This window comes from Dasypus novemcinctus, chromosome 19, assembly GCF_030445035.2.
Source record: "Dasypus novemcinctus isolate mDasNov1 chromosome 19, mDasNov1.1.hap2, whole genome shotgun sequence".
Lineage (NCBI taxonomy): Eukaryota > Metazoa > Chordata > Mammalia > Cingulata > Dasypodidae > Dasypus > Dasypus novemcinctus.
This window is the reverse complement of record NC_080691.1, coordinates 51,774,390-51,799,835: the sequence shown is the minus strand read 5'-3', so window position 1 is coordinate 51,799,835 and position 25,446 is coordinate 51,774,390. Positions and strand designations below refer to the sequence as shown.

At 40.2% G+C, this 25,446-nt stretch overlaps 1 protein-coding gene across 4 annotated transcripts in view; it reads left to right on the top strand.

Moving 5' to 3' along the window:
- The window catches only part of CLTCL1 (clathrin heavy chain like 1), a 110,639-nt gene that overhangs the window by 67,690 nt on the left and 17,503 nt on the right, over positions 1–25,446 (top strand). For all 4 annotated transcript variants that reach the window (XM_058281809.2, XM_058281807.2, XM_058281808.2 and 1 more), the window contains 6 exons: positions 4,920–5,042; positions 7,750–7,895; positions 17,827–18,010; positions 19,176–19,368; positions 20,420–20,577; positions 23,076–23,240. In XM_058281809.2, coding sequence (XP_058137792.1) covers positions 4,920–5,042; positions 7,750–7,895; positions 17,827–18,010; positions 19,176–19,368; positions 20,420–20,577; positions 23,076–23,240 — 969 coding nt within the window. The remainder of the gene's footprint in view (positions 1–4,919; positions 5,043–7,749; positions 7,896–17,826; positions 18,011–19,175; positions 19,369–20,419; positions 20,578–23,075; positions 23,241–25,446) is intronic.

Below are 25,446 nucleotides of genomic sequence, written 5' to 3'. Positions count from 1 at the left end.
GGCGATAAGGGCTTCCCATGACTCCTGTGACAGGAATCTCCTTTATGAATTCTGACACCTGATATCTGACTTGCTATGTCTGTAGGCTCAGCTTGCCACAGACCTAATCCATTGCTCCCTGCTTACAAGCCTCAGTGTCACCTGCTGTTTTGAGGTGAAATAGCTCCTTCCCTGTCCCATGAGCTCCTCAGTGAATCCCTCTCCTCTACTTCTACCCACGTCCCTCCTGGCACCTCCCCAGGTGGCCTGCAGTACCCTGGACACCCTCTGTCCTATGTGCCTGTGCACATCCCACCCTCTTCTTAGAAGAAACCCTGCCCAAGCACATCACCACCACCTCCTCCCAACCCCCAAGCACTTGCAGACCCCTTCCTCTCCTGCTTACCTCTGCCCTGGCTTGGTTCAGTGTGTATTTAATTACTTGTTTCAGTTCAACCATAGGAACTGTTCATATACTTAACCATTTTGGCCTAAAAACCCAGAAGTCTCCTGTGGTCACCTAACGTTTGTTAGAAGATGAGCTCCTGGAGGCATTTGGACTCTGTCCCAGCAGCTCAGCTTGACTGACAATATACTGTCAGCTCAGAAACTGGAGACAGAATGTTAGGCTTTAAAGCACACAGAGTGGAAGATCAAGGGCAGTTTACCAGTTTCCATTTCTCATTCTACTCTGGTGTTTAGACACTGATCACAGAGGTGAAGGGGCTAAATGGACAGAGCCTTTCACCTCACAGTCTCTGGGGAATCGACTTTTATAAAACTGAGACTTTAGTATTTTCCACCTTTTTATTAAAGCAGAGTTTAATGGCCTCTTGCAGATCTTAGCACTTTGAGGTGACGTGTCCCTTATTAGTCAGGACAGAGTTCAGATAGGAAAGAAGCACTCATTTAAGAACTGCTCTGCCAGGAGGAGAGCCATGAGGCCATGTCAGGTGTGTGTGTGTGACTAGGTTTGCACCAGCCTGCTCCTGGCCTCCTGTGTTAAAAAACACATGCACATGTTCCACTTAGCTCTGTGCCTGGCATCTAGTACCTACAGATCATGGGATTTTAAAAATCTTTTGTTATGAAATAATTTCAAAATTACAGGACAGTGGCAAAAATAATACAAACTCCATACTGGTAACTCCCTAGAAACCCTTATCCTACCGCAGAAACCCAGATCCACCAATTTTAACATTTTGCCACCTTTGCGTATCACTCTAACATTCATCCATCCATCTATCTATCTATTCATCCATCTATTTTCTGAACATTTGAGAGCAGGTTGCATACATCCTAATCCTTGGGCACATAATACTTTCATGTACATTTCCTAAGAACAAGGATATTCACTTAAGTTATCACTTTAGGTGCAGTTATCAAGTTTAAGAAAGTTAACATTGGTATAAATCTTATATCCTATATTTAAGTTTTTTCTTAAGTGTCAGTAATGTCTTCTTGAGCTTTTCTCCCCTACTCTTAGATCCCATCTAGTATCAAGTATTGCATTTAATTGTCACTATCTCTTTAGTTTAGCTTTCTTTTTTTAAAATTGTGGAAATATATATACAACATAAATATTTCCGTATCAAACCCACCCAAGCACACCATTCAGTGGGATTAATCATATTCACAATGTTGCAGTACCCTCACCACCTTCCATTACTAGAACTTCCCCTTCATCCCAAAAGAAACCCTGCAGTCATTTTGCATGAACTCCTCATTGCCTCTGTACCCCACCCCTCTAAATTAGTCTATGTTCTGTCTCTATGACTTTGCATATTCTCTGATATTTTCTTTTTCCTTTGATACCAACTTAACTGTTACAAACAATGTTCCTACATCCCTCTGTCCCCCCCACCTTTATGTAGTTCTTGTCACAAATGACATGTTTATGAGTTATGAGTCCAAAGCCATTGAGTTCTCATTACATTTTCTGCCTTTGCCTTTTTGACCCTTGTATTAGTCAGCCAAAGGGATGCTGCTGCAAAATACCAGGAATTGGTTGGTTTTTATAAAGGATATTTATTTGGGGTAGGAGCTTAGAGATACCAGGTCATAAAGCATAAGTTACTTCCCTCACCAAAGTCTATTTTCATGTGTTGGAGCAAGATGGCTGTCAACGTCTGTAAGGGTTTGGGCTTCCTGGGAGCCTCCCTTCCAGGGTCTTGCTTCTTCCTGGGCTCAGAGTTTCTCTCTTCCTAGGGCTTGCTTCTCTTTCCTCTGTGAACTTACTTCCCAGGCCTCCAGCTTAAGGCTTCAGCATCAAACTCCAACATCAAAAACCTTCAACTCTGTCCTTTGCCATGCCTTTTATCTGTGAGGGTGGGGACTCAATGCCCTAATGATGTGGTCCAATCAAAGCGCTAACCTTAACTTAATCATGCCCAGGTACAGACCAAATTACAAACATAATCCAGTATCTATTTTTGGAATTTGTAACCATATAAAACTGCTACAACCCTGTAGGAAGTAAAAAGTAGAGTTACAAATAAAAAAATACAATAGTACTGGCATTTATGTTTGCCCATATCATTACCTTTACCTAAGTTCTTTATTTCTTCACATGGCTTCAGTCAATTTTCTCGCATCCTTTCCTTTCAACCTACAGAACTCCTTGTAACATTTCTTGTAGGACTGGCCTGGTGGTGACAAAGTCCCTCAGCTTTTGTTTATCTGGGGTATCTTAATATCTCCCTCATTTTTGAAAGACAGGTTTGCCAATGTTAGAATTCTTGGTTGGCAGTTTTTTTGCTTTCATCACTTTAAATGTGTCATCCCACTACCTTTTTGCCCCTTTGGTTTCTGTTGAGAAGTCAGCATTTAATATTACTGAATCTTCTGGTATGTGACATATTGCTTCTCTCTTTGGCTTTCAGAATTCTCTCTTTATCTCTGACATTAGCCAGTTTGATTTGAATATGTCATGGTTTATGTCTATTTGAGTTTCTCCTGTTTGGAGTTTCTTAAGCAGCTTGGATGTGTAGATTTATGTCTTATATTAAACTTGAGAGAGTTTTCAGCCATTATTTTTTTAATATTCTCTCTGCCCCCTCCTTTCTTTCTTCCCCTTATGGGATTCACATGCTGTGTATATTGGTATGCTTGGGTGTCCCACAGGTTTCTCAGACTCTATTCGCTTTTCTTCATTCTTTCCTATTTCTGCTCCTCAGACTGGATACTTTCAATTTGACTTATCTTCAAGTTCACTGATTCTTGTTCTTCTGTTGTTTTCCTAATTTCCTTTAGCTCTTTGAGCATATTTAGGACCATTCTTTAAAAGTCTTTGTCTGGAATATCCCAGGTCTGATCCTCCTCATTGATGGAATCTAGTGCTTTAATTTTCTCCTTTGCCTGGGTTATCAGCATCCTGTTTCTTTGTATGGTTTGTAAGCTGTGGTTGAAATCTGGACATTTCTGTATTTTAATCAATATGTAATCACTGGAATTTAGAGCCTGAGGTGTCTGTTTCTTAAGCTTGTATGCAGTTAGTGTTATGACTGAGCTTTCTTTGAATGCCAGGAATTAAAAAAAAAGGAAGACAAGCACCTTTCCCAGTCTTCACAGTTTGACCTGGTTGGTGTCTCCTTCAGAACTTAGCCATATGATGAGTTTAGTTTAGAGAATAGCTCCAGGCAAAGTGTAGGGGCTTCCCTGGTCCTTGCTGCGCATGTGTTTTGTCTTGGGTATGCACACATGGCCCTAGGAGTTACCCCATTTACATGGTTCCAAATGTCTTCTCTTCCTTAGAAACTAGTTTCCTTGCCATTCAGGCACTACACCTTTATATCCTATAGCCAACACTCCCTTGCCTATGGCAGTCACTTGACTGTACTCCCACAGCATTCTGTAAGAAAGCTCTATGAGCTGCCTTCTACACGAAGAGTAAGTACTAGAAGGGCAAATCCTTCTGGCCAACACCAGAAAGATTTAGGCCAGGCATTCATGCTTCCAGTCTATACCTGAGGGTTACTCTGCTCCCTCTAGAACCAGGACCACGGATCTGCACTGGGAGTGGGCTAGCTCCAAGCTGAGTCAGTGAAGGGTGGGGCAGGGACCAGACAGGGTGCCATGAGATCCTATTGCTTATAAATAGCCTTTTCCTTGATTTGCAGCTCGCCCTGGTATTGCAATCTCTTAATTGTTTTCTGGAGCTTTGAGAAAGATGCTTCTGCCAGTTTTTGCTAGTTGTTCAAAGCTTCTGTTGGGGAATATAGCCCTGAGGCTTCTCACTCCACTATCCTGATTGGGCCAGTGAATATGATTTTCACCAGGACTTAGCAAATGCCTCCTCAATTGGAATGTTCCAGGGAACAATTGGTCCTTCAGAGATCTATTAGAACATTCAGAAAGGGGTCTCAAGTTCAGTCATTCAAAGCATATTTTAAAGTTTACAGGCCTTGAAAGAAAACACAAAAAAATTAAGTTTATAGGCCTTGAAATGTTTCAGTGTATCTGTTGTTTTAAGCCAGTTCTAGGCTTTCTTTTAACATTTCAGATCGGATTGTCCCATACAGTAGCCACTATTACATGTGAGTTATTAAATTTAAATGAATTTAAATGGTATAAAATTAAAGATTTAGTTCCTCAACTGCAGTGCTCCATAGTCTCCTTTGGCTAGTGGTGGCCATGTTGGACAGTGCTGCTACGGAGCATTTCCATCACCACAGAACCTTCTAGTGGGCAGCACTGCTCTAGAGCAGCAGTTGGGCAATATGAAGGAGGAACAGCACCCAACCGTGAGTTGCTCTCAACCCAGGAGGTGAAGTGGGCATTAGGGGTGACTTGCAGCTCTGAGGAATGTAACATGAACTCTGCACTGTACTTCCCACTGTTATCCCAACAAGGATCGGTATCCGAGAGAGCTAAGGGGTATATCTTCCCAAATAGCTTCCATTGATTTGCCATGGTGTTACACATACATGTGTTTATTTCAGGTTTGTGATGAGAATTCTCTGTTTAAAAATGAGGCCCGCTACCTGGTACACAGGAAGGATCCAGAGCTCTGGGCTCATGTCCTGGAAGAGACCAACCCATCCAGGAGACCACTGATTGACCAGGTGAGGTGCCAACGGGGGTCTGTGTGTGCCGCACTTAGCCCTCTAGTCATCTTGTGCCTCAAGAGACTGGTCTAATTGTCAGAACTAAGAAATCATAAGATGCATAACTTACAGATCTTATGAATCTTTACCACCCTTTTCTCCCTTCCAAAGTAGCTCACCTAAAAATGGTTTGAATTCCCAAAGGTGAGCTAAAGAAGGGATGTTCAGCTCCAAAAAAAAAGGAGTAGCTGATGGCAGGCCTTCCTGCTGGGTCCTTTTCTCAGCCCCCTACTGAGAAAAGCTCACTGGCTGTCAGGGTTCTCTCTGCTGACTTCCCTTTGTCAAGGAACCCCTCTTGCCCTTATGACCATCCAACCTCTGTTCAAATACCTTCTTTTTTTTTTTTTTTTTTTTTTTTAAGATTTATTTTTATTTTAATTTCCCCCCCTCCCCTGGTTGTCTGTTCTTGGTGTCTATTTGCTGCGTCTTGTTTCTTTGTCCGCTTCTGTTGTCGTCAGCGGCACGGGAAGTGTGGGCGGCGCCATTCCTGGGCAGGCTGCTCTTTCTTTTCACGCTGGGCGGCTTTCCTCACGGGCGCACTCCTTGCGCGTGGGGCTCCCCACGCGGGGGACACCCTTGCCTGGCACGGCACTCCTTGCGCGCATCAGCACTGCGCATGGCCAGCTCCACACGGGTCAAGGAGGCCCGGGGTTTGAACCGCGGACCTCCCATATGGTAGACGGACGCCCTAACCACTGGGCCAAAGTCCGTTTCCCCTCAAATACCTTCTTGGAGCTGCAACTTAGTGCCCAGGCTGGGAGGTCATAACCAGACACTAGCCTTCCAGAGCTCTATGGAAAAGGCTGCCAAATGTTGAAGCCTCTTGGACATTAGCAAGTAACTTCTTGTGGTCCCCAGCACTGTCCCCTGTGCTATCAGGCCCTCTGTTTAGGGATGGGGTGAGACCCTCGAATGGTGCCTGGCCTGCTAAATGGGCTTCATTCCTGAGCACGTGATCCATGAACACATCCTCCACTTGGTACATATTGCCAACCTGCTGGATGGGTTTTTTAAAACCCGAGAGCTGAATTTTGCCCTTATCCCTACTGAGTTTCATCTTCTTTTTTTCCTCTCCAACATTTCCTCCTGCCCATGTTGCTATTTTTTAATAATTAAAAAAAATTTTTTGGAACACTTAGATTTACAGAAGCCAGTTATTTTGAGTCTCCAGACTTACCTATCTCTAAGACTGGTCCCCAGCAGCTATAACCCACTTCATCCCCAAATGATAAAATGTTCCTCTAGGGGTCTCCCTCCCAGTGTGCAGGTCTCAGACACTTCTCAAGGTGTTGTCTTGGGTGGGTCCTGTAATGGCGCAGAGCAGCTCTGACACTACAGGGCGCTGACCTCAGGAGCTCGGGAAAAGGCAGTGCCTCTTCGTTTCCCTGGTTCTGTGGGGACCTGCTGGTCCTGTAATTATGTCCTCTGTAATTGCCTCTTCCACCCACCTCCTGGTGGGACAGGAAGCTGCAATGATCCTCTAATTGGAGTGCATAATGACAGTGGCAGACCTTAGTATCTGGAGTAAAAGCGCATTATGGAAAGTTTGCTTAGAGGAAGTAGTTTCCTGAGGTAAGCTTGGGTTGGGCATCCTGTGTTGTCTCAAATAGATGGTGAAAATTTATTTTTGTCCTTGAAATGATGTGTGTATGTGTAAGCTTCTCTGAGCTTTTCTTTACTGGAGTGCCAGAAAATACATCCCTACTTTGGATGGACTTGGTGTGGTGTGTCAAAGTACCCCTCTTCCCTCCAGTTCACCCTTTGTGGATGCTTATCTGCTGTGATAGCCCCTTTTCCCTAACTCTTCTGCATGCTAGTCACGTAGTCTCTCAGGATTACAAAGTGAAAATTCATGACCAGAGGTCAGTATCAGCTGCATAAAATCTCCTTGGAGCTGTCTGTCCTCTCTCAGGAGTACACTGCTATTGCCCACCTCTGATAAATCCCAGAAACTTAGCCACAGTGAAAGATCCCTGAGGTCATACAGAGTGCAAAGAGAACAGTGTCAGTACTCTAGCCTGCTGTTATTTGGAAAGCATACAGAGTGCAAAGAGAACAGTGTCAGTACTCTAGCCTGCTGTTATTTGGAAAGCATACACTAGAAAATGTCTTTTGGCTCAATTTATATGTTTTTTTGTGTGTGGGGGGGAGAGACACCAATAGTTGGATGAGGAGAGGACAACTACTCTTTGGTCAATCTTTCCTTCAGAGTGTGGTTCTGAATTGGCTTCAGGAGTGAGGCACACAGCTCTTCCTGGGCTCTGATTTCAGTGACAGCCCAGAGCAGCAGTAGAGCTCCTGGGTAACAGGATCCCTGATGGGCAATGCTGGGTAGAAATGCTGGCCATAGTGACTTGAAAGAAAGAAAGAATGAAAGCAAACATGCATTTCATATACCCATTTAGTGCTTTGGAATAAATTTAGACAGTGATCATTGAGGCAAGAGTCTGCAACTTTTTCAATGTTAGAGAAAAAATATAGCAAACAGAAATCGCTGAAGTTGACTCTTCTAGATGCCCTTCCCTTTCCACCTTGAGAAATCTACCATTTTCTCTGTCTACTGCAGACCGTCTTGGAGGAGTCCTTCCCTTCTATTCAACTTCAGAGATAGAGTCTCAAGTTAACCTTGTCTAATCAGGCTCTTTCCAATGATTTTTAAAACCAGGTGGTACAAACTGCACTATCAGAAACTCAGGATCCTGAAGAGATCTCAGTCACTGTCAAAGCCTTCATGACAGCCGACCTGCCGAATGAGCTGATTGAGCTGCTGGAGAAGATTGTTCTAGGCAACTCTGTCTTCTGCGAGCACAGGTGATGGTGTGCTGGGGCAGCTACTGACTTGGTCAGATTGAAAAACCCAGAATAATCTGGTCTCACCTCACCCATCCAGTGTTCCCGCTGGCTGCTCCCAACATGTAGCCAGACTTCTCACTACCTCCTGAATCTTCAGTTCAGCCCTTCCTTTCTCTTATTTAAATCCTACCTGTCTCTTACAGCCCAACCTAAATTCTCCTTCCAGGATGTCTTCCTTTCTCTCACCGCTCTGACCCACACTACTCAGAGAAGGGGCCTAGTATGTCCCAAGTATATGTTAAACTCTTGAAATGATGGTAAACAAAGCTTGGAAACATGGAGCAGGAGAACCAAATCTGGACATGTATCTAGGGAGGCTTGTTGGAGAAGATGTAATGTAGAAGCTGAATAACTAGGAGCTTGGGGTAGGAAAGAATATACTGGGCAGAAGCAATAGCATGAGGCAACACCTTGGAGGTAAGAGAGCATAATTTGAATACTTCAGTGTGGTTTTCCCTAGTATTTATTGTCACTTTAAAATTCATTACCAGAGATTCTATGTGTCAGGCAGAAAGTGTATTCACATGATAAATACTGCTTAAAAATTTAATTGTAGCAGAACAGGTATAGCTCAGTGGTTGAACTCCTGCTTTGCATGTGTGAGATCGCAGGTTCAATCCCCAGTACCTCCTAAAGTAAAATAAAATAAAATAGTAGATTTAATTGGTGAAAGGTAAGTTTAGGCCAAAAAGGCTTTCAAAGGCTGTGGTATTGTGGAAAAGGGTGTCTGTATGTTTTTTGCACTTAAACTTGGAAATGCTACATGGTAGATCATGAATATAAGCTATATTTTAATGGGAATCATAAACCCTGATTGATTACAGAATGCCAGAATGACAGTACCCAAGGTGGCTAAGATGTTCTGTCTTGCTATTTGAGCAACCTCCTTTCATAGAGTATTAGCTAATGGATACTTTCAGAGACTTGGATATGGTTCTGAGTCTGTGCTGCCTCCTGGACACTACAGGAGACCTTCAAGTTCCTGTTCTTTCTGTGACAGACTGCTTCACCAGACATTGTTTAATGTGCAGGTGAAAATAGCCAGGATTGACTTTAAGGCAGACTAGATACCTGGACAGAGCCTATCACTGGTAAAACTTAAAGTGTAGGACAGAATACACTACTTTTTAAAATACATCAATAAGCTAGCAAGGAGATAAAGTAAAAGATAAAAAGTGTCTGATATTTTAAAAAATAAGTGATAGCAAGAGCCCAGAGAAATAGGAGAAACAGTCAGGCTTTTGCCCAACTCTTTTTGAACCTGGGCTGTGGTTCTCACACCCACAGAACAAAGAATAGGAGACAAAACCTAAGGGCCCACATAAGGCGTGAAATCTACTAAGTACAAGGATAAACTAGGAATATAACAGTATTGCCTAACCCTCTGCTGTGAGACCAGCAAAAGCAAAACAAAATACAAAACAAAAAAGTGCTCTTTTGAACCACGGGTGTTAGATTATAAGGATGAAGATGGCCCTGACAAGCTTTCCTTCTTGTGGGTCTGAGTACAAATTCATATTACCTGGAGTAGTCATTAAAAATCCTCAAGTCAGGAATATAATTTTAAAATGATCACCAATAGATGGTGGCTTCAGATTTATGGCAGAACCAAACCCAAATCCTCTTAAGAAAAATTCTGACAAATAACATTCCAATAAATAATGAGCTCATAGTAAAAACAGTGACAAAATTTATAAGGAAACAAGGGGCTCCATTAGCAGAGTCAGTAGTAATAGAGTAGAATCAGACTTGCAGAGACTGGAGGTATTGGAATGATCTAGCATGATACATAAAATTATGTGTTATAATCTTAAATACCAAAAAATGATGAAGCAGATTTGAAAAAGAACCAAATATCTTTGATAAACATAAAAAGGTATTATTGAAATAAACTCGAAATGGATTTAGCAACATTGGGAATAAATTAATTGGAAAGTGTGAAGAAATTGCTCAGAATGTAACCAAAAGAGAAATATGGAAAATATGAAAGAAGTTAAGAGATGTAGAGCTTGAAGGGAGATCTAATCAGAGCCTCAGAGAGAATACAGAGATACTATTTGAAGAGGTAATGTTGGAGACTTTTCTATAACTAACAAAATTCTAGTTCTCACTTTCAAAAAGCCCAGCAAATCCCTAGGAGGATCAATTTTTTTAAAATACCCTTACACACTCTTACATTATAGCAAAACTACAGAACATCAAAAATGAGATTTTTGAAAGCAGCCAGAGAGAGGACAGATTACTTACAAAGGAATATTAGTTAGACTGACAGATTTCTCAACAGTCTCAGTAGAAGCCAAAAGATAATGGAACGGTATAATGACTTCTGAGTGCTCATAACAAGTAGCTTAGAATTATATGCCTTTTAAAATTAAGAGTAAGTGAAATAGAGATATTATTACAAATTTAATATGTGAGTTTGTCAATAACAGACCTTTACTAAGGGAAATTTTAAAGGTTGTATTTTTGGATTTAGGATCTATTTCAGGTAGAAATAATGTGATCCCATGTGGGAACAAGAAGGAGCAAGGATCAATGAGCAAAGAAAGTAGTGTCTACATAAAACAATATAAATATATTATGGTGTTAGGGAAAAAGAAAAAATTATTAATAGTTGCATGTAAGTTGGGAGACAATATTCTAGCGCCCCTTTTTTTGTTCAGGAAGAAAATAAAGATAATGATTAATATTGGTCTTTGGCAGATAGTCTTTGTATTAAAATTTCAAGAGACCCCATCTCAATCTGAAGCAGAGCAGTCATCACCATCCCATAATCCTCAAGATTGAGGAATGAACAAATATAAAGAGGAATGCAACCTTGGACCAAAGTAGATTTACTATTGTTATAACAGAAGAACTTGTAATATTGATATAAAAATAGTGGTTACCAGAGATTATATGGGGAAGGAGGAGAAGAACAGGTGGAACATGGGGCATTTTTAGGGCATTTGGAGTTCTATATGATATTGCAATGACAGTTACAGGCCATTATACATTTTTTTCAAACCCTATAAAACTGTACAGTCAAAAGTATAAACCATAATGTAAACTATAGACCTTGGTTAGTAGCATGCTTCAATATCGTTCATCAAGTATACTAAATGTACCACAATGATGTAAGATGTTAATAGGGGAAAATAGGGGAAGGGGAGGGAGTAGAGTACAGGGGAATCCCCTATGCTTTCAATGTAATTTTTATGCAATCTAAACTTCTCTATATATAAATATATATATATTTATATATACATTTGTATATAATGCAGAAACAATAGCAAAAAGAGGTATCTATAACTATAGATACAACAGAGATTATGCAATTAAACTAGAAACTTAGCTGAGATAGCAAAGATAGAGAAAAATGTAACTAAGCAAAACAGACTTGTAAAGCAACACAAAATCTGAATCTTTCACTAATGTTAAAGAAATAGAATTTGCAATTGAATTTTACACACACATTAATAGGACTAGGTATTACTGAGTTCTCCCAAACATTCAAAGAAAAAATAATTCCAATCCTCTACAAATTTTCTTGAATTGTTCCCAACTCATTTAGTGGTGCTAATGTAACATAACTTTGAAAACCAAAAACAGATAAGAAAAATAAAAGAAAGGAAAATCCATGAGCATAGATGTAAAGATACTTAAAAATTTGTCAACTGGTAATACCTTATGACAAAGTTAGGTTTATCTTTGGTTTGCAAGATTGGTTTAGCACTAGAAAAGCAATGTTATGTAACAAGTCATAGATTAAAAGAGAAGAATTATATGTTCAATGAAATTCAACAACCATTCACTAAGTTAACCTAAGAATAAGCAAGAGTGTTCTTTACTTAATAATGTAGACTACAGCTTATATCATGTTTCATGGAAAATGTTAAAACTATTCCCTTTAAGGTGAATAAGACAAGGATAACTGCTACTTCTTTTGTATTCAACATTGTACTAAAGGTCTTAGTCAGGACTGGAAGATAGGAAAAGGATCAGAACAGACAAGAATATAAGAAAGGAAAAAATGCAAGCCATCATTATTTGCGGAGGATGTTATTTTCTGTGTAGAAAACACAAAAGAATTAATGTATTTAAATTACTGTGCTTGAAGAGTTCGGACTGAAATAATCTACGGGAAGCAGACTTGGCCCAATGGATAGGGCATCCGCCTACCACATGAGAGGTCCGCGGTTCAAACCCCAGGCCTCCTTGACCCGTGTGGAGCTGGCCCATCCACAGTGCTGATGCACGCAACAAGTGCCCTGCCACGCAGGGGTGTCCCCCACGCAGGGGAGCCCCATGCACAAGGAGTGTGCCCCGTAAGGAGAGCTGCCCAGCGTGAAAGAAAATGCAGCCTGCCCAGGAATGGCGTCGCCCACATGGAGAGCTGACACAGCAAGATGACCCAACCAAAAGAAACACAGATTCCTGGTGCCGCTGGTAAGGATAGAAACGGTCACAGAAGAACACACAGTGAATGGACACAGAGAGCAAGACAACTGGGGGGAAAGGGGAGAGAAATTCAAAATAATAATAATAATCTATGGAAATTTTCATTTTCAGGTACCAACAAGAAATAAAATATAATTTAAAGATATGATTTTCAATAGCAGCAATAAATTATAAAGAAATAAATGTAATAGAAATGTTTATGATCTTTGTGGAGAAAAGTATAAACCTTAAAAAAGACATTTTAAAAGACCTAAATAAGTGGAGATGCCATATTTTTAAATTTTCAGAAGATTCCACTGAAAGATATCAATTTTACTCACTTCGATGAAATTCAATGTAATACTAGTAAAAATCTCTATGTACTTATGGAATTTGACAGGGAGATTTTACATCTTAAATGGAAGGGATAAAAGGCCAAAAAGAGTCAAGATGCTCTGAATAACAAATTACCCAAGAGGTAGAAGTTGGTGTTGGTGTGGTAATCTATATTAAGACATAATGGCTTTGGCAGAGGGATAGAAAAATGGGCCCTTGTAAATTCTATTCTAAGCTCTAAAATATACCCATACATATATTAAAAAATTTATTTATGACAGAGTTGGCTATACAGATGGAAATGATAGACTTTTCAATATGTCTATTTGGTTATCCTTATGGGGAAAAATCAGGCATCTTTTTCACACTATAAATAGTTTAGTTCCAGATGTATTAACGATTTACATGTAAGAGGTAAACCTATAATATTTTTAGAGTTCATATTTAGAAGAAGAATATATTTGTGACCTAATGAATTCTTAAGCCAGTCGCAAAAATATAAACCCTTATTTAAAAAACTGATTAGCAGGTCTTTGTTAAAATTAAAAGTTTTATCACTAGTGAGCCCATGTACTTTGCTCCTGCTTTACTTTGCTAAAGGCTGCCAAGGCAATATACCAGAAATGGGTTGACTTTTACAATGGGGATTTATTAATCTATAAGCTTATACTTCTAAGACCTTGAAAGTGTCCAAATCAAGGCATCATCAGGAGATGCTTTCTCCTCGAGCTGCAGCTGTGGGCAATCAGGCATATGGCAGCAGCTGCTTCTCTCCCCTGTCTTCCAGATCTTGTTGCTTTCAGCTTCTAGTTTCAATGGCTCCTCTCAGTTTCTGTGTTCTGTTGATCCCAGCTTCTGGGCACTTCCCTCTGTTCTTGTGGCTTTTTCTCTATGTCTCTGTGGTATCCTCTGTCCTGTTTATAAAGGACTTCAGCAAAAGGACCAAGACCCACCCTGGGCTATGCCCCCCTGAAAGCAATCCAATCAAATGGCCCTCAACTGAATCCAACCCAATCAAAGTATCCCACCCCATAGGAATGGACCAATTTAAGAACATAATTTTCTAGGGTTCACAAAAGACTCATACTACTATAGCAACCATAAATTGAGTTATGTGCTTTCCAATAGTCACTTGTATATGTCCCTAAACCAGTCATGTGGTTGTTATTCTTATAGCATTTGTATAATTAAATATATTAGTTAAATATGAATATGAAAAAGAGGTGTTGTTAGTAATGAAATTATGTTGATGTTGTGGAAAGATTGTTCTAAATGTCTGTGCCTAGAACAACCTGCTATGAAATTTTGTGTAAGTGGGATAAATGCACACATTTAGGGGGAGAAATGAGAACCCATATTCTTCTTGCTCAGTGAGTATCTCAGAGTTCCTATCTCTCTTTCAAGAAACTGAACCTGAAAATTGTGGCTAATATGTGTGGGTGTGGTTAATGCAAAGGAGACATTAGAAAGAAGAAAGAATCAACAGAACATGCTAGCATTATGCTGAAACTTTAAAAATCCATTATAAAGGTATAGCTTTTAAGTTAAAATAAAATGCTTCAGGCATATGCACTTTATGATTCCTTTTTTTTTAATTAGAAAAGTTATACATTTATAGAACAATCATGGGTAAAATACAGGATTCCCATATACCACCTTATTGTTAACACTTTGTATTGATGTGGTACATTTGTTACAATTGATGAAAGCACATTTTTATAATTGTACTGTTCACTATATTCCATGGTTTTACTTAGGGTCCACTGTGCTGTGCAGTTACATGGATTTTTAAAAAATTTTTATTCTAATACCATATAAGCAACCTAAAATTTCTCCTTTTAACCATATTCAGATATATAATTTAGAGCTGTTAATTACTTTCACAATGAGCTACCATCACGTCCATCTCTTATCAAAACTTTTCCATCACCCCAAATAGAGACACTACCAGTTTAGCCTTACCTTGCTATTCCCTACCTCACCCCATCCTCTGGTAACCCAAATTGTAGATCCTGCTTATTCCAGTTATTTCATATCAGCAAGATCATACAATGTCTGGTTTTTTTTTAAAGTAAATCATTTTTATTGATACATCTTCATAAATCATACAGTTCATCCAAAGTGTACTGTGAAAGGTATTTGGTATAGTCATATACATGTGCATTCATCACTTTAATCATTAATACAGCATTTTCATTATTTCAATAATAAACAAAAAACAGAAAAAAAGAAATTCTCAATCTCTCCAATATTTGTTCATCCCTGGCTTATTTTACTCAACAGGATGTTTTCAAGTTTCATCCATGTAGTTGCATGTGTCATTCCTATTTACAGCTAAATAATATTTTGTTGTGTGTATATACATTTTGTTTATCCATTCATGGGTTGGACACTTGGATTGCTTCCATCTTTTGGCAATTGTGATTAACAGCACTATGAACATCAGTGTACAAATAACTGTTTGAGTTCCTGCTTCCAATACTTTTGAGTATATACCTAGAAGGGAATTCCCAGGTCATATTGTAATTTTATACTTAGCTTCCTGAGGAACTACCAAACTGTCTTCTACAGCAGCTGCACCATTTCACATTCCCACCAGCCAAAAAAAAAAAAAAGGTATGTTCCTACTTCTCCACATCCTCTCCAAAATTTGTAATTTTCCATTTTTTAAATAGTAGCCATTCTAGTGGGTATGGAATGATATCTCATTGTAGTTTTGATTTGCATTTCCCTGATGGCTACTGATGTTGAACATCTTTTCATGTGTCTTTTGGCCATTTGTATTTCTACTTTGGAAAAATGTCTATTCAAATCATTAGCAAAAAAAAAAAAATTTTTTTTGAGGGGCTGGGGGCTGGGAATTGAACCCAGAACCTCATATGCGGGAAGCCAGCACTCAACCACTGAGCCACATTGGCTATCCTGAGTTGGTTTTTTTCATTTGTTTTGCTTGTTGTTTGTTTGTTTTTTCTAGGACACACTGGGAACCAAACTTGGGACCTCCCATGTGGGAAGCAGGCACTCAACTGCTTGAAACACATCCACTCCCCAAGTCTTTTGCCAATTTTTAATTGGGTTGTTTGCCCTTTTGTTATTGAATTGAAGGCTTTCTTTATATAATCTAGATATTAAATCCTTATTAGATATGTGGTTTCCAAATATTTTCTCCCATTCTGTTGGTTCTTATTTTACTTTCATGATAAAGTCCTTTGGGGTACAAAAGTTTTCAATTTTGATGAAGTCTCATTTATCTATTTTTCCGGTTGTTAATGTGGTTTTCTTTTAGAAGTTTTATAGTTCTGGCTCTTATATTTAGGTCTTCAATACATTTTGAATTGATGCTTATATAAGTTATGAGGTAGGGGTCCTCTTCATTGTTTTGCAAATTTGCAATTTTCCCAGCACCATTTGCTGAAGAGACTGTTCTTTCCCCATTGAGTGGTCTTTGCAACTGTGGGGTTTTTTGTTTGTTTTTTTTTTTGAAAATGCCAGTTTTTTTTTTTTTGAAAATGACTGTGGGGTTTTTGTAGGTTTTTTTTATCAGGTGAGGAAGTTCACTTGTATTCCCTGTTTGCTAAGAGTTTTTAAAAATTAATTTATTTATTTTTCTTCTTTCTTGTTTGCTAAGAGTTTTTATCGTGAAATTGTGTTGGATTTGGTCAAATGCTTTTTCTGAATCGATCATGTGATTTTTTTCTTTAGATTCTTAATATGGTGGATTTACATTGATTTTTCAAATATTTTTGAATCAAAGAAAAGAAAACAACTTCGGCAAGAATGTATCTAATATCCGTGTGGAATCTAAGCCCCCTCTTGATATAGATGTGGAGTGGACATAACCATTCCAGGGTCCACAGGATGGAGGAATAGAGTATAGATTAGAGTGGACTTACTGATATTCTATTCATGAACTATTGTGATTAGTAATCGAAGACAATGTGGCATTGGGTGGAGAAAGTGGCCATGGTGGCTGCTGGGGGTAGGGAGTGGGAGGCAGAGATGTGATGTGGGGGCGTTTTCAGAACTTGGAGTTGTCCTGGGTGGTGCTGCAGGAACAGTTACCAGGCATTGTATATCTTCCCATGGCCCACTGGGTGGACTGTGGGAGAGTGTGGGCTATGATGTAGACCACTGACCATGAGGTGCAGCGGTGCTCAGAGATGTAGTCTCCAAGTGCAATGACTGTCTCATGATGATGGAGGAGGTTGTTGTTGTCGGGGGAGGAGTAGGGTGAGGGGAGTGGGGGGTATATGGGGACCTCATTTTTTTAATGTAACATTAAAAAAATAAAGACAAAAAAAAAAGAATGCATCTAGTATGATTAAAGAAAAAGGGAAGTTCAAAAACAGACAGAACTAACTAGATTGTTTAGGGTTACAGTGAATATAGTAAAACTCTATAGAATCCCAAAGAAATGCTAGAGTCCCAGTTCAGGAAATCAGGGGCCCCTGAAGTGGGAGTGAAAGAACTGGCTCTAGAGGAGTCCTGTAACCCTCACCATCATCGGTATTGTTCTAATCCTCTTCACAGACCCTTCTAAGAATTTGCTTTTATCTCTCCTTAAACCCCATACACTTTTTTTTTTAAGATTTATTTATTTATTTCTCTTCCCTCCCCCTCCCCTCCCCCACCCTGGTTGTCTGTTCTCTGTGTCTATTTGCTGCATCTTCTTTGTCCGTTTCTGTTGTTGTCAGCGGCATGGGAATCTGTGTTTCTTTCTGTTGCGTCATCTTGGTGTGTCAGCTCTCTGAGTGGCACCATTCCTGGGCAGGCTGCATTTTCTTTCACGCTGGGCGGCTCTCCTTATGGGGCGCTCTCCTTGCGCGTGGGGCTCCCTTACATGGGGGACACCCCTGCGTAGCACGGCACTCCTTGCGTGCATCAGCACTGCGCGTGGGCCAGCTCCACACGGGTCAAGGAGGCCCGGGGTTTGAACCGCGGACCTCCCATGTGGTAGACAGACGCCCTAACCACTGGGCCAAGTCCACTTCCCCCATACACTTCTTAAATAGTCTATTTTATCTATTTATCGCTCATGTGTGCATATATCATATTCTAAAGAAAAAACACTGGGGTCTTGGTCTATGCCGACTCGACCTTCAAGCCCTGACACAGTGCTGCCCACCCCCCTCAGGAACCTCCAGAATCTGCTGATCCTGACAGCCATCAAGGCAGACCGTACACGTGTCATGGAATATATCAGCCGTTTGGACAACTATGACGCCCCCGATATCGCAAGCATCACTGTCAAAAATGGGCTGTACGAGGAGGCCTTTGCCATCTACTGCAAGTTTGCCATGAACGCCTCAGCAGTCCAGGTAGGTGCAGCTGTGTCAGGCCCAAGGGCACACATTCCCTCCAGTACTCATCTTCGCTGAGTTTGTCAGGCCCTCTGGGCATCTATGCACCTCTCGGATTTGCATGCTGCCTTCCACTCCTCACCAGCAGCTGTCTTCCCAGACAGTCTCTGCTGGTTGCTTCTTCCATCTGGTCGTCACCCCACCCTTCCTTCTCCCTCCCCAGCTCACTCCTGGATTTGGGTACCTGATGAATGTCCGCAATCAGCCCTGGGGCCATAGACGTCGTATTTGTGGAACTCTGGTACCCTAGGCCACACGGTGCTTGTTCTGCCCTTCACACGACTCTACTCAGCTCGATGCCACCACAGCTGCCCCAGCTTGTGGCAGGAGCTGTTTGGTACTGGAAACCAAGCTCCCAGAGCAATCCTCCCTACCTGCCCTTCAACCTCACCAAGAACTAAGAATTCTGCTCCCTTCACCCCTTTCCTCCTCCCAGTCTGGCAGCCTTTTCTGGTTTATTTCCAGGTCAACTGTAAACCATGTGATCCATCACTGTAAATGCTTTCCTACCAATATCCAGACTTCTTTGCCCCTCCCTTTACCCTTTTTCTTCAACTGCCTGTGAAACCTCCAACAGAAACCCGTCTTATCTGCTTAAATGCAGGCTGTAGCCTGGTTCTGAACCAGAGCCAGAGTAATGACATGTGGGACTGCTGTGTCAACTCATTACCACATGGAGGTGATCCCTGCAGCCCCCAGGCTGCACTGGGAGCCTGCTTCTGCCTTGTGAGCAATCTTAAGCCCCACAACAACTACTTTGAGCCTGTCGTACTGTCTCCCTTCCAAGATCAGGTGGCAAACCACATGTCCTACTACTGGACCAAAACACTTGGCCTCTCTGTCTCCACTTTCTTCATGCCTCTTTTTGCAGTGTCTCTCTTCTCTGTCAGTCTCCTTCCCCATACAGAGGCTCTCCTTCTGCTCCCTTCATTCATCCAAGAAATATTAAGGGGAGCAGATGTAGCTCAGTGGTTGAGTGACTGCCTCCCATGTACGAGGAGTTCAATCCCTGGTACTTCCTTAAAAAAATAAGAAAAAGAAGTATTAAGTGCTAAATTGCTTTTGACTGAATTAAAATGGTCATGCAACTTTAGGCAGAATATGGAACTCTTGTCACTCGTAGGTCCTGATCGAGCACATTGGAAACCTAGACCGAGCGTATGAGTTTGCAGAGAAGTGCAATGAGCCTGCTGTGTGGAGTCAGCTGGCCCAAGCGCAGCTCCAGGAAGACTTGGTGAAGGAAGCCATGGACTCCTACATCAGAGCTGACGACCCTTCTGACTGCCTGGCAGTTGTTCGGGCAGCTCACAGGAGCAGTAAGTGAATTCTTCTCCCTGGGGTTCTCTTTGTCACTGGTGGGAAGCCTGACCAAGGCAGGAAGGTAGCTTTCTCAGGAATCTGTATGAATTATGCATCCAGAGATATCATAGACACAGTGTCTTTGTTTGCCTGCACAGCTGTCACAAACTCCATGGACTGGTTTGGCTTAAACAATAGGAATTTATTGGCTTACGGAGGTGAGGCTAGCAGTCCAAAATCAAAGCATCAGCAAGGTGATGCTTTCTCCCCAAAGTCGGTAGCATTGCCAGTTGCTGGCAATCCTTGGGGTGTCTTGAGTTTTATCTTTGCGTCCTGTCACGTGATGATGTCCCCTCCTTTCTGGCTTCTGTAACTTCTGGATTCTGTTTATAAATCCTCCAGTAATCTAAGTTAAGGCCCTCCCTCATTCAATCGGCCACACCTTAACTAAAAACAACATCATCAAGAGATTCTGTTTACTATGGATTCATATCCATAGGAATGCAGATTCAGATATAGAACATGCTTTTTCTGGGGTACAGTACTCAATCTATCACACAAAACTAAATTAAAGTTTTCAGAAATAGTCTGAGATAAAGATGCCCCCTTTCTAAATATTATTCTGTTAACGACACTAGCTCTTCAGTTGACTGTTGCCCTCTTTTACAAGACCAGGCAGGTTAAGCAAAATAGTTACCAATGTTGCAGTCATTTTAAGGTCAGAGTCTTAGACGCAGAGTTTCTTGGGATCTTCATCGGGCATTCCTAGTTGGTTGTGTCGCTGATCTCTCCAGTGGCTAGAATAAACTTTCAGTGCCCTGGAGATAGGGAGCTTTCAGTTCCAGGGCAGCTGGCTTGAGGTTCCCTCCCCTCCCCCCAGCTGGGACAGGAACTCTGCTTGGCTGCTTATAATCCAAGAGCTTCTAGATGTTGTCTGGAGCATGAACTCTCAGTGAAGCATAAGGGAAAGATAAAAGCATCTCAGCTGGGGACAGAATGAGAGGAATTGAACCCTTTTGTTGCAAATTATCAGTTGCTCGTTCACTTATTTGTGTTTTCTCTCTCCAGACAATTGGGAAGATCTAGTTAAATTCCTGCAGATGGCCAGGAAAAAGGGCCGAGAATCCCATATAGAGACTGAACTTATCTTTGCCCTGGCTAAAACCAACCGTCTGTCTGAACTAGAAGATTGTGTTAATGGGCCCAACAGTGCTCTCATCCAGCAGGTAGGCGGTATCCGCTGGGGCTGCACCTACAGCACTCGGGCTCAGGTCAGGGATTGTGCCTTAGAGTGGAGCAGATTGGTGACGCTGAAATCCAAGCCACCCACTGATCCAGTAATTTACCCTTCTAAGATTGCTTTCACTCAGTTCATGCCTAATTACCTCCTACGACAGATACACCAGCATAATCATTCCCATTTTGTTAAGGCCCATGTAATTTTGACTTGCCCTTGGTTATACATATCAGAATGATTCTCCTAGAAAAAGAGATGTCAGTTCTTATGTGGAGGTGTTCTGTTTCCCATGAGAAAAAAAACACTTGATGAACTTAGAATTAATTATCTAGTTAGATGAAAGCTACATATTGAAAATCAATAGCCTTTGCATATGTCAGCAATAATCAAAAAACATAATTGAAAAAGCATTCCTTTTTAGTAAGAAGAAAACCAAAATGTTCAAATAAACCTTACCAAAACAAAAAAACAAAAAAAACCCACATTAAATAAGAGAAAGGACTTAAATAATTATAAAGTTGTATGGGTAAATGTTAACCCTGGAAAAAGTGATAGAGAGAGAGATGAAGGGTAATGAAGTAGTATAACTATTTAGTTAATTACAGAAAAAATGCACATACTTCATTGAATTAAATAACTCAAAAGTTGACTTTGGATTATTTCAAAATAAGTTCCAATAAATTGCTGGAAATTAGGTTAGTGTTCTGAGAGGAATTAAATACTCATAATGTAATTCTGTAACCAAAATCAAATTCCAGTAAGGTAAAAGAATTAAAGATAAAAGTTGAGATTTTTATTAAAATAAGTTTTTCAATATTTATTTGAATTTGTGTGAGGAAGGAGTTTTTAGTATTTAAACAGAAGAAAGCATGAAGATAAATATCATAAAACATAAAACTTTAAATGTATGTATAGGGTTTTTATAATCTTAATGTTTGACCTACTAAATTGAGATGTAAAAATATATCCCAAGAAAGTACAAAAGATCCAGACAGCTTTACATAGAAATAGTTGATCATTGCGGCAAAAATTTCAGCTAAAACTAAAGGCCAGTGTCCAGCAAAGGGAAATATTAAATAACAATATCTATCAATGGGCTATAATACAGCCCTTACAAATATTTAGAGCCTTGCTTGTGATAGAAAAACCTTTCAAAGTAATTTAAGCAGAATGAAAAACTGTACACACCATATAGTAAACATATATGCCTATAGAAAACACCAAAAATGTGGGCAGTGAGCAGCTCTAGATTATGGAATTGGATAATATTATTTTCCTTTCACCTACCTGTGTTTTCACAATTCTTTTTTTAATCAAGAACCATATAACTATAAAACTTGCCTTTATAATCAGAAAATTAATAAAGGATTTAGCAAACAAAACCTTGCCAAAAATCACCCTCTGAATTAGTAACAGAATTCTCCTGGATAGAGATTCTGTTAAATAAGGTAACCAAAGGAACTGCAGATACAAGTAAAGCCTGAGTGAAATTCCATACAACAACTGCAGTGGAGCAGAGTGATCTAATCTTGTTCTTTGAGTTTCTTCATTCATGGTGGCCCTGTGGCGGGCACGCTCTCTGCCTTCCACAAGGGTCCAGAAATTTCAGCCTGTGGGCCAGATCTAGCCTACTACTTGTTTCTATGTGGCCTAAAGCTAAGAATGGTTTTCACATTTGTAAATGGTTGAATAAAATCAAAAGGAGAGTGGATGTGGCTTGAGTGGTTGAGCGTCTGCTTTCCACATGGGAGGTCCTGGGTTCAGACCCTGGTGCCTTCTAAAAAACAACAACAACAACAACAAAAACAAGCAAACAAATGAAAACATCAACTACTCAGGGGAGCTATTGTGGCTCGGTGGTTGAGCACCAGCCTCCAACATACAAGGTCCTGGGTCAATTCCTGGCTCTGGTACATTAAAAAAAAAAAAGAAAAGAAAAATAATGTGACATGCAAAAATTATATGAAATTCACATTTCAAGGGAGTGGCAGACAGTTCTCTAACTGTCTAGAGTATGACCACAGTGGTGACTGGCTGTTATCACGAGGACAAAGTCCCCAGAGTAGATAAAGTCAGAGAAAGCAGAAGTTGTCAAGGAATGGAGAAGACCTGTAAATGACAGCAAGAGTGAGAGCTGATGGGTGAGACAGGCTCACACTATCAGTGTTTAGTAGTCAGGAAGGGAATGTGACCTGGATATAGCAAGGAGCACCTTTCCCTGACCTCAAGCCCAGTGGTGTATGGGCGTGGAGGACAGCAGCCAGGGCCACAAGGGCTCAGGGACTTGATATCAGGGCAGTTGTAGGCGGGTAGAAGAGGAGCAGGGACCAGGGAGCATGCTGGCATCCTCCAGGTTCTCAGCGGTGACCTGTGCTGCATGCAATCAGACAGATGAAGGAAAAAATTGTCTGCTGTCAGGAACTTATGGCCAATTCTGAGAATTTTCCACTTAAGGGTGTCTAAGTAGAGCTGCCCAATTCTTTGTAGGTTGGAGACCGCTGTTATGAGGAGGGGATGTACGATGCTGCCAAGCTGCTGTACAGCAATGTTTCTAACTTTGCCTGCCTGGCTTCCACCCTGGTGCACCTTGGTGAGTATCAGGCAGCGGTGGACAGCAGCCGCAAGGCCAACAGCACCCGGACGTGGAAGGAGGTAAGCTGAAGACTCTCCAGAGGCGTGCCCTTCCTGCATGCTCCACACTCTTATGCCAGATGTCATGAGACTGGATGTCTGCCTCTTGTCCAGGAAGAGTTCTTAATCTTTATATTCCATTATATTATAAGTATTATCATAACTTAAAAATATTATTAACTCATAGCATAATCAGGGTAAATAGATGGTATTATTGGTAAATAGCAAATTGGTAGGGCAAGTTGTCCCGAGGCTCTCTCTGGTAATATCAGCATCATCTATCAAGTGGAAAAAAGTTTGTAGAGATGTGTAAAAGATTTCGTTTCAGTGACTTTCTGAAGGATTGTTTAATAGAAGACTAGAATCATCTTAAATGTATAATATCAGGGCCTTGGTTAAATAGTGTACATGTTGCAGCTGTGCCCTGATGTTCAAAATGAATGAAGTTGCAGCTGTGCCCTGATGTTCAAAATGAATGTGGAAGTGTTTTCCACATTATGTGAGAAACCTTGTAAAGTAGAATATACAATGTGATTCCATTGTGTGCCTGTGAGTGTGTCAGAGAGAGATTTGGTGGGGGGAGCTAGTATATATATCAAACAAAGAAAATACTGGGCAAAGATCATGTCTCAATTTAACAATGATTAGTGATCTCTGGGTTATATGATAAACAGATGCCTTTTATTGTATTATTTTTATTTATCTGCATTTTCTGCCTTTTTTATCATAAAAATATGAATTGTATATAAAAGGTAGGAACAAAAGGGGAAAAAAGCACATGCTGGGAGGGAGAGGGGGAAGGACAGAGTATATGGGAATCTCCCTATATTTCTAGGGTTTTTCGTCTTTTTTTTTTGAGGTACCAGGGCCAGGGATTAAATCCTGGACCTTGTATGTGGCAAACCGGCGCTCAACTGCTAAGCCACATCAGCTCTCCGCCTCTACATTTTTATTATTTTTTTAAATTGAAGTATATCGTTCATACATGACCCCTCTACATTTTTTTTGTAACATTTATGTAATCTAAAGCTTCTTTTAAAAAAAAATTTTTTTTAAAGCACATGCATCACCTGTGTTTGTGGTGCATGTTGGTTCAGTGCAATCCGTGTAAGAGTTCTGCTCAAGGATGCCTCCTTAGTCTGTTTAATCAGAAAGATTATTCTGTACACAGGAGTTCTTCACTTCTTAAGCACTTTTTTAAAAAATTAAGTTTTATTGAAATAGATCAGTGATACATAAACATACATAAACAATAAATGTAGAGTAAAAGTTGTGAACTTACAAAACAAACATGCATGTCCTCATACAAAGCTCCCATACAACTTCCCATTATTAACATCTTGCATTGTTTTGAAACTTTGATTATAAACTACAAAAGAGCATCGCCAAAATATCACTACTAATTATAGACCATATCTTACATTTGATGTATTTTTCCTCCAACCCACCCAATTATTAATACTCTATATTAGTATAATATATTTATCATTCCGGAAAAAATGTTCTCATATTTGTCCTGTTGACCACAGCCATCATCCACCACAAGATTCCCATGTTATAAAGTCCCATGCTTTGTGCAATCCATTCACTGTATATACTAAGTGTTTCTCATTTTCGTCAGAGTTCTGCTGTCATCACCTCAATTTGAAAACATTTTCATTACTCCAAAAGGAAAAATTCAGTACTCCCTTATAAGCTCCTATTCTTGTCCCTTAGTATTGAAAATATATCTTCTTGCCATTGCTGAAAAAATTACAATATTACTGTTAACTGTCGTCCACAATTTGTATTAGTTGTAATTTTCCCAAGTATCATCATATTCTTAGCACTTTGTAAAAGAACATTCTTAAATTTATACTGTTAACCACAATCTTCATCCGCCACCAAAATCACTACGTTATACATTCCCTAGAGTTTTCTTTACTTTCCTTTTAACTGACATTTATGTCCACAGACTACCCCTTTTAGCAACAATCACATTTGTGAGCCAGCAGTGTTATACTCACTCCAATGTGTTATTCTCAACTCTATTCATTTCCACTTTTACAATTAAGCTTATTAATAATGCTGCATACATTAAGCATCATCTCCCATTCTCAACCCACTTTCTCTTTCCTAGTAACCTATAATCTAGAGTTTACCTGTGAGTTTATTCAATGTATTTAGTTCATATTAATGAGACCATACAATATTTGTCCTTTTGTGTCTGGCTTATTTCAGTCAACAT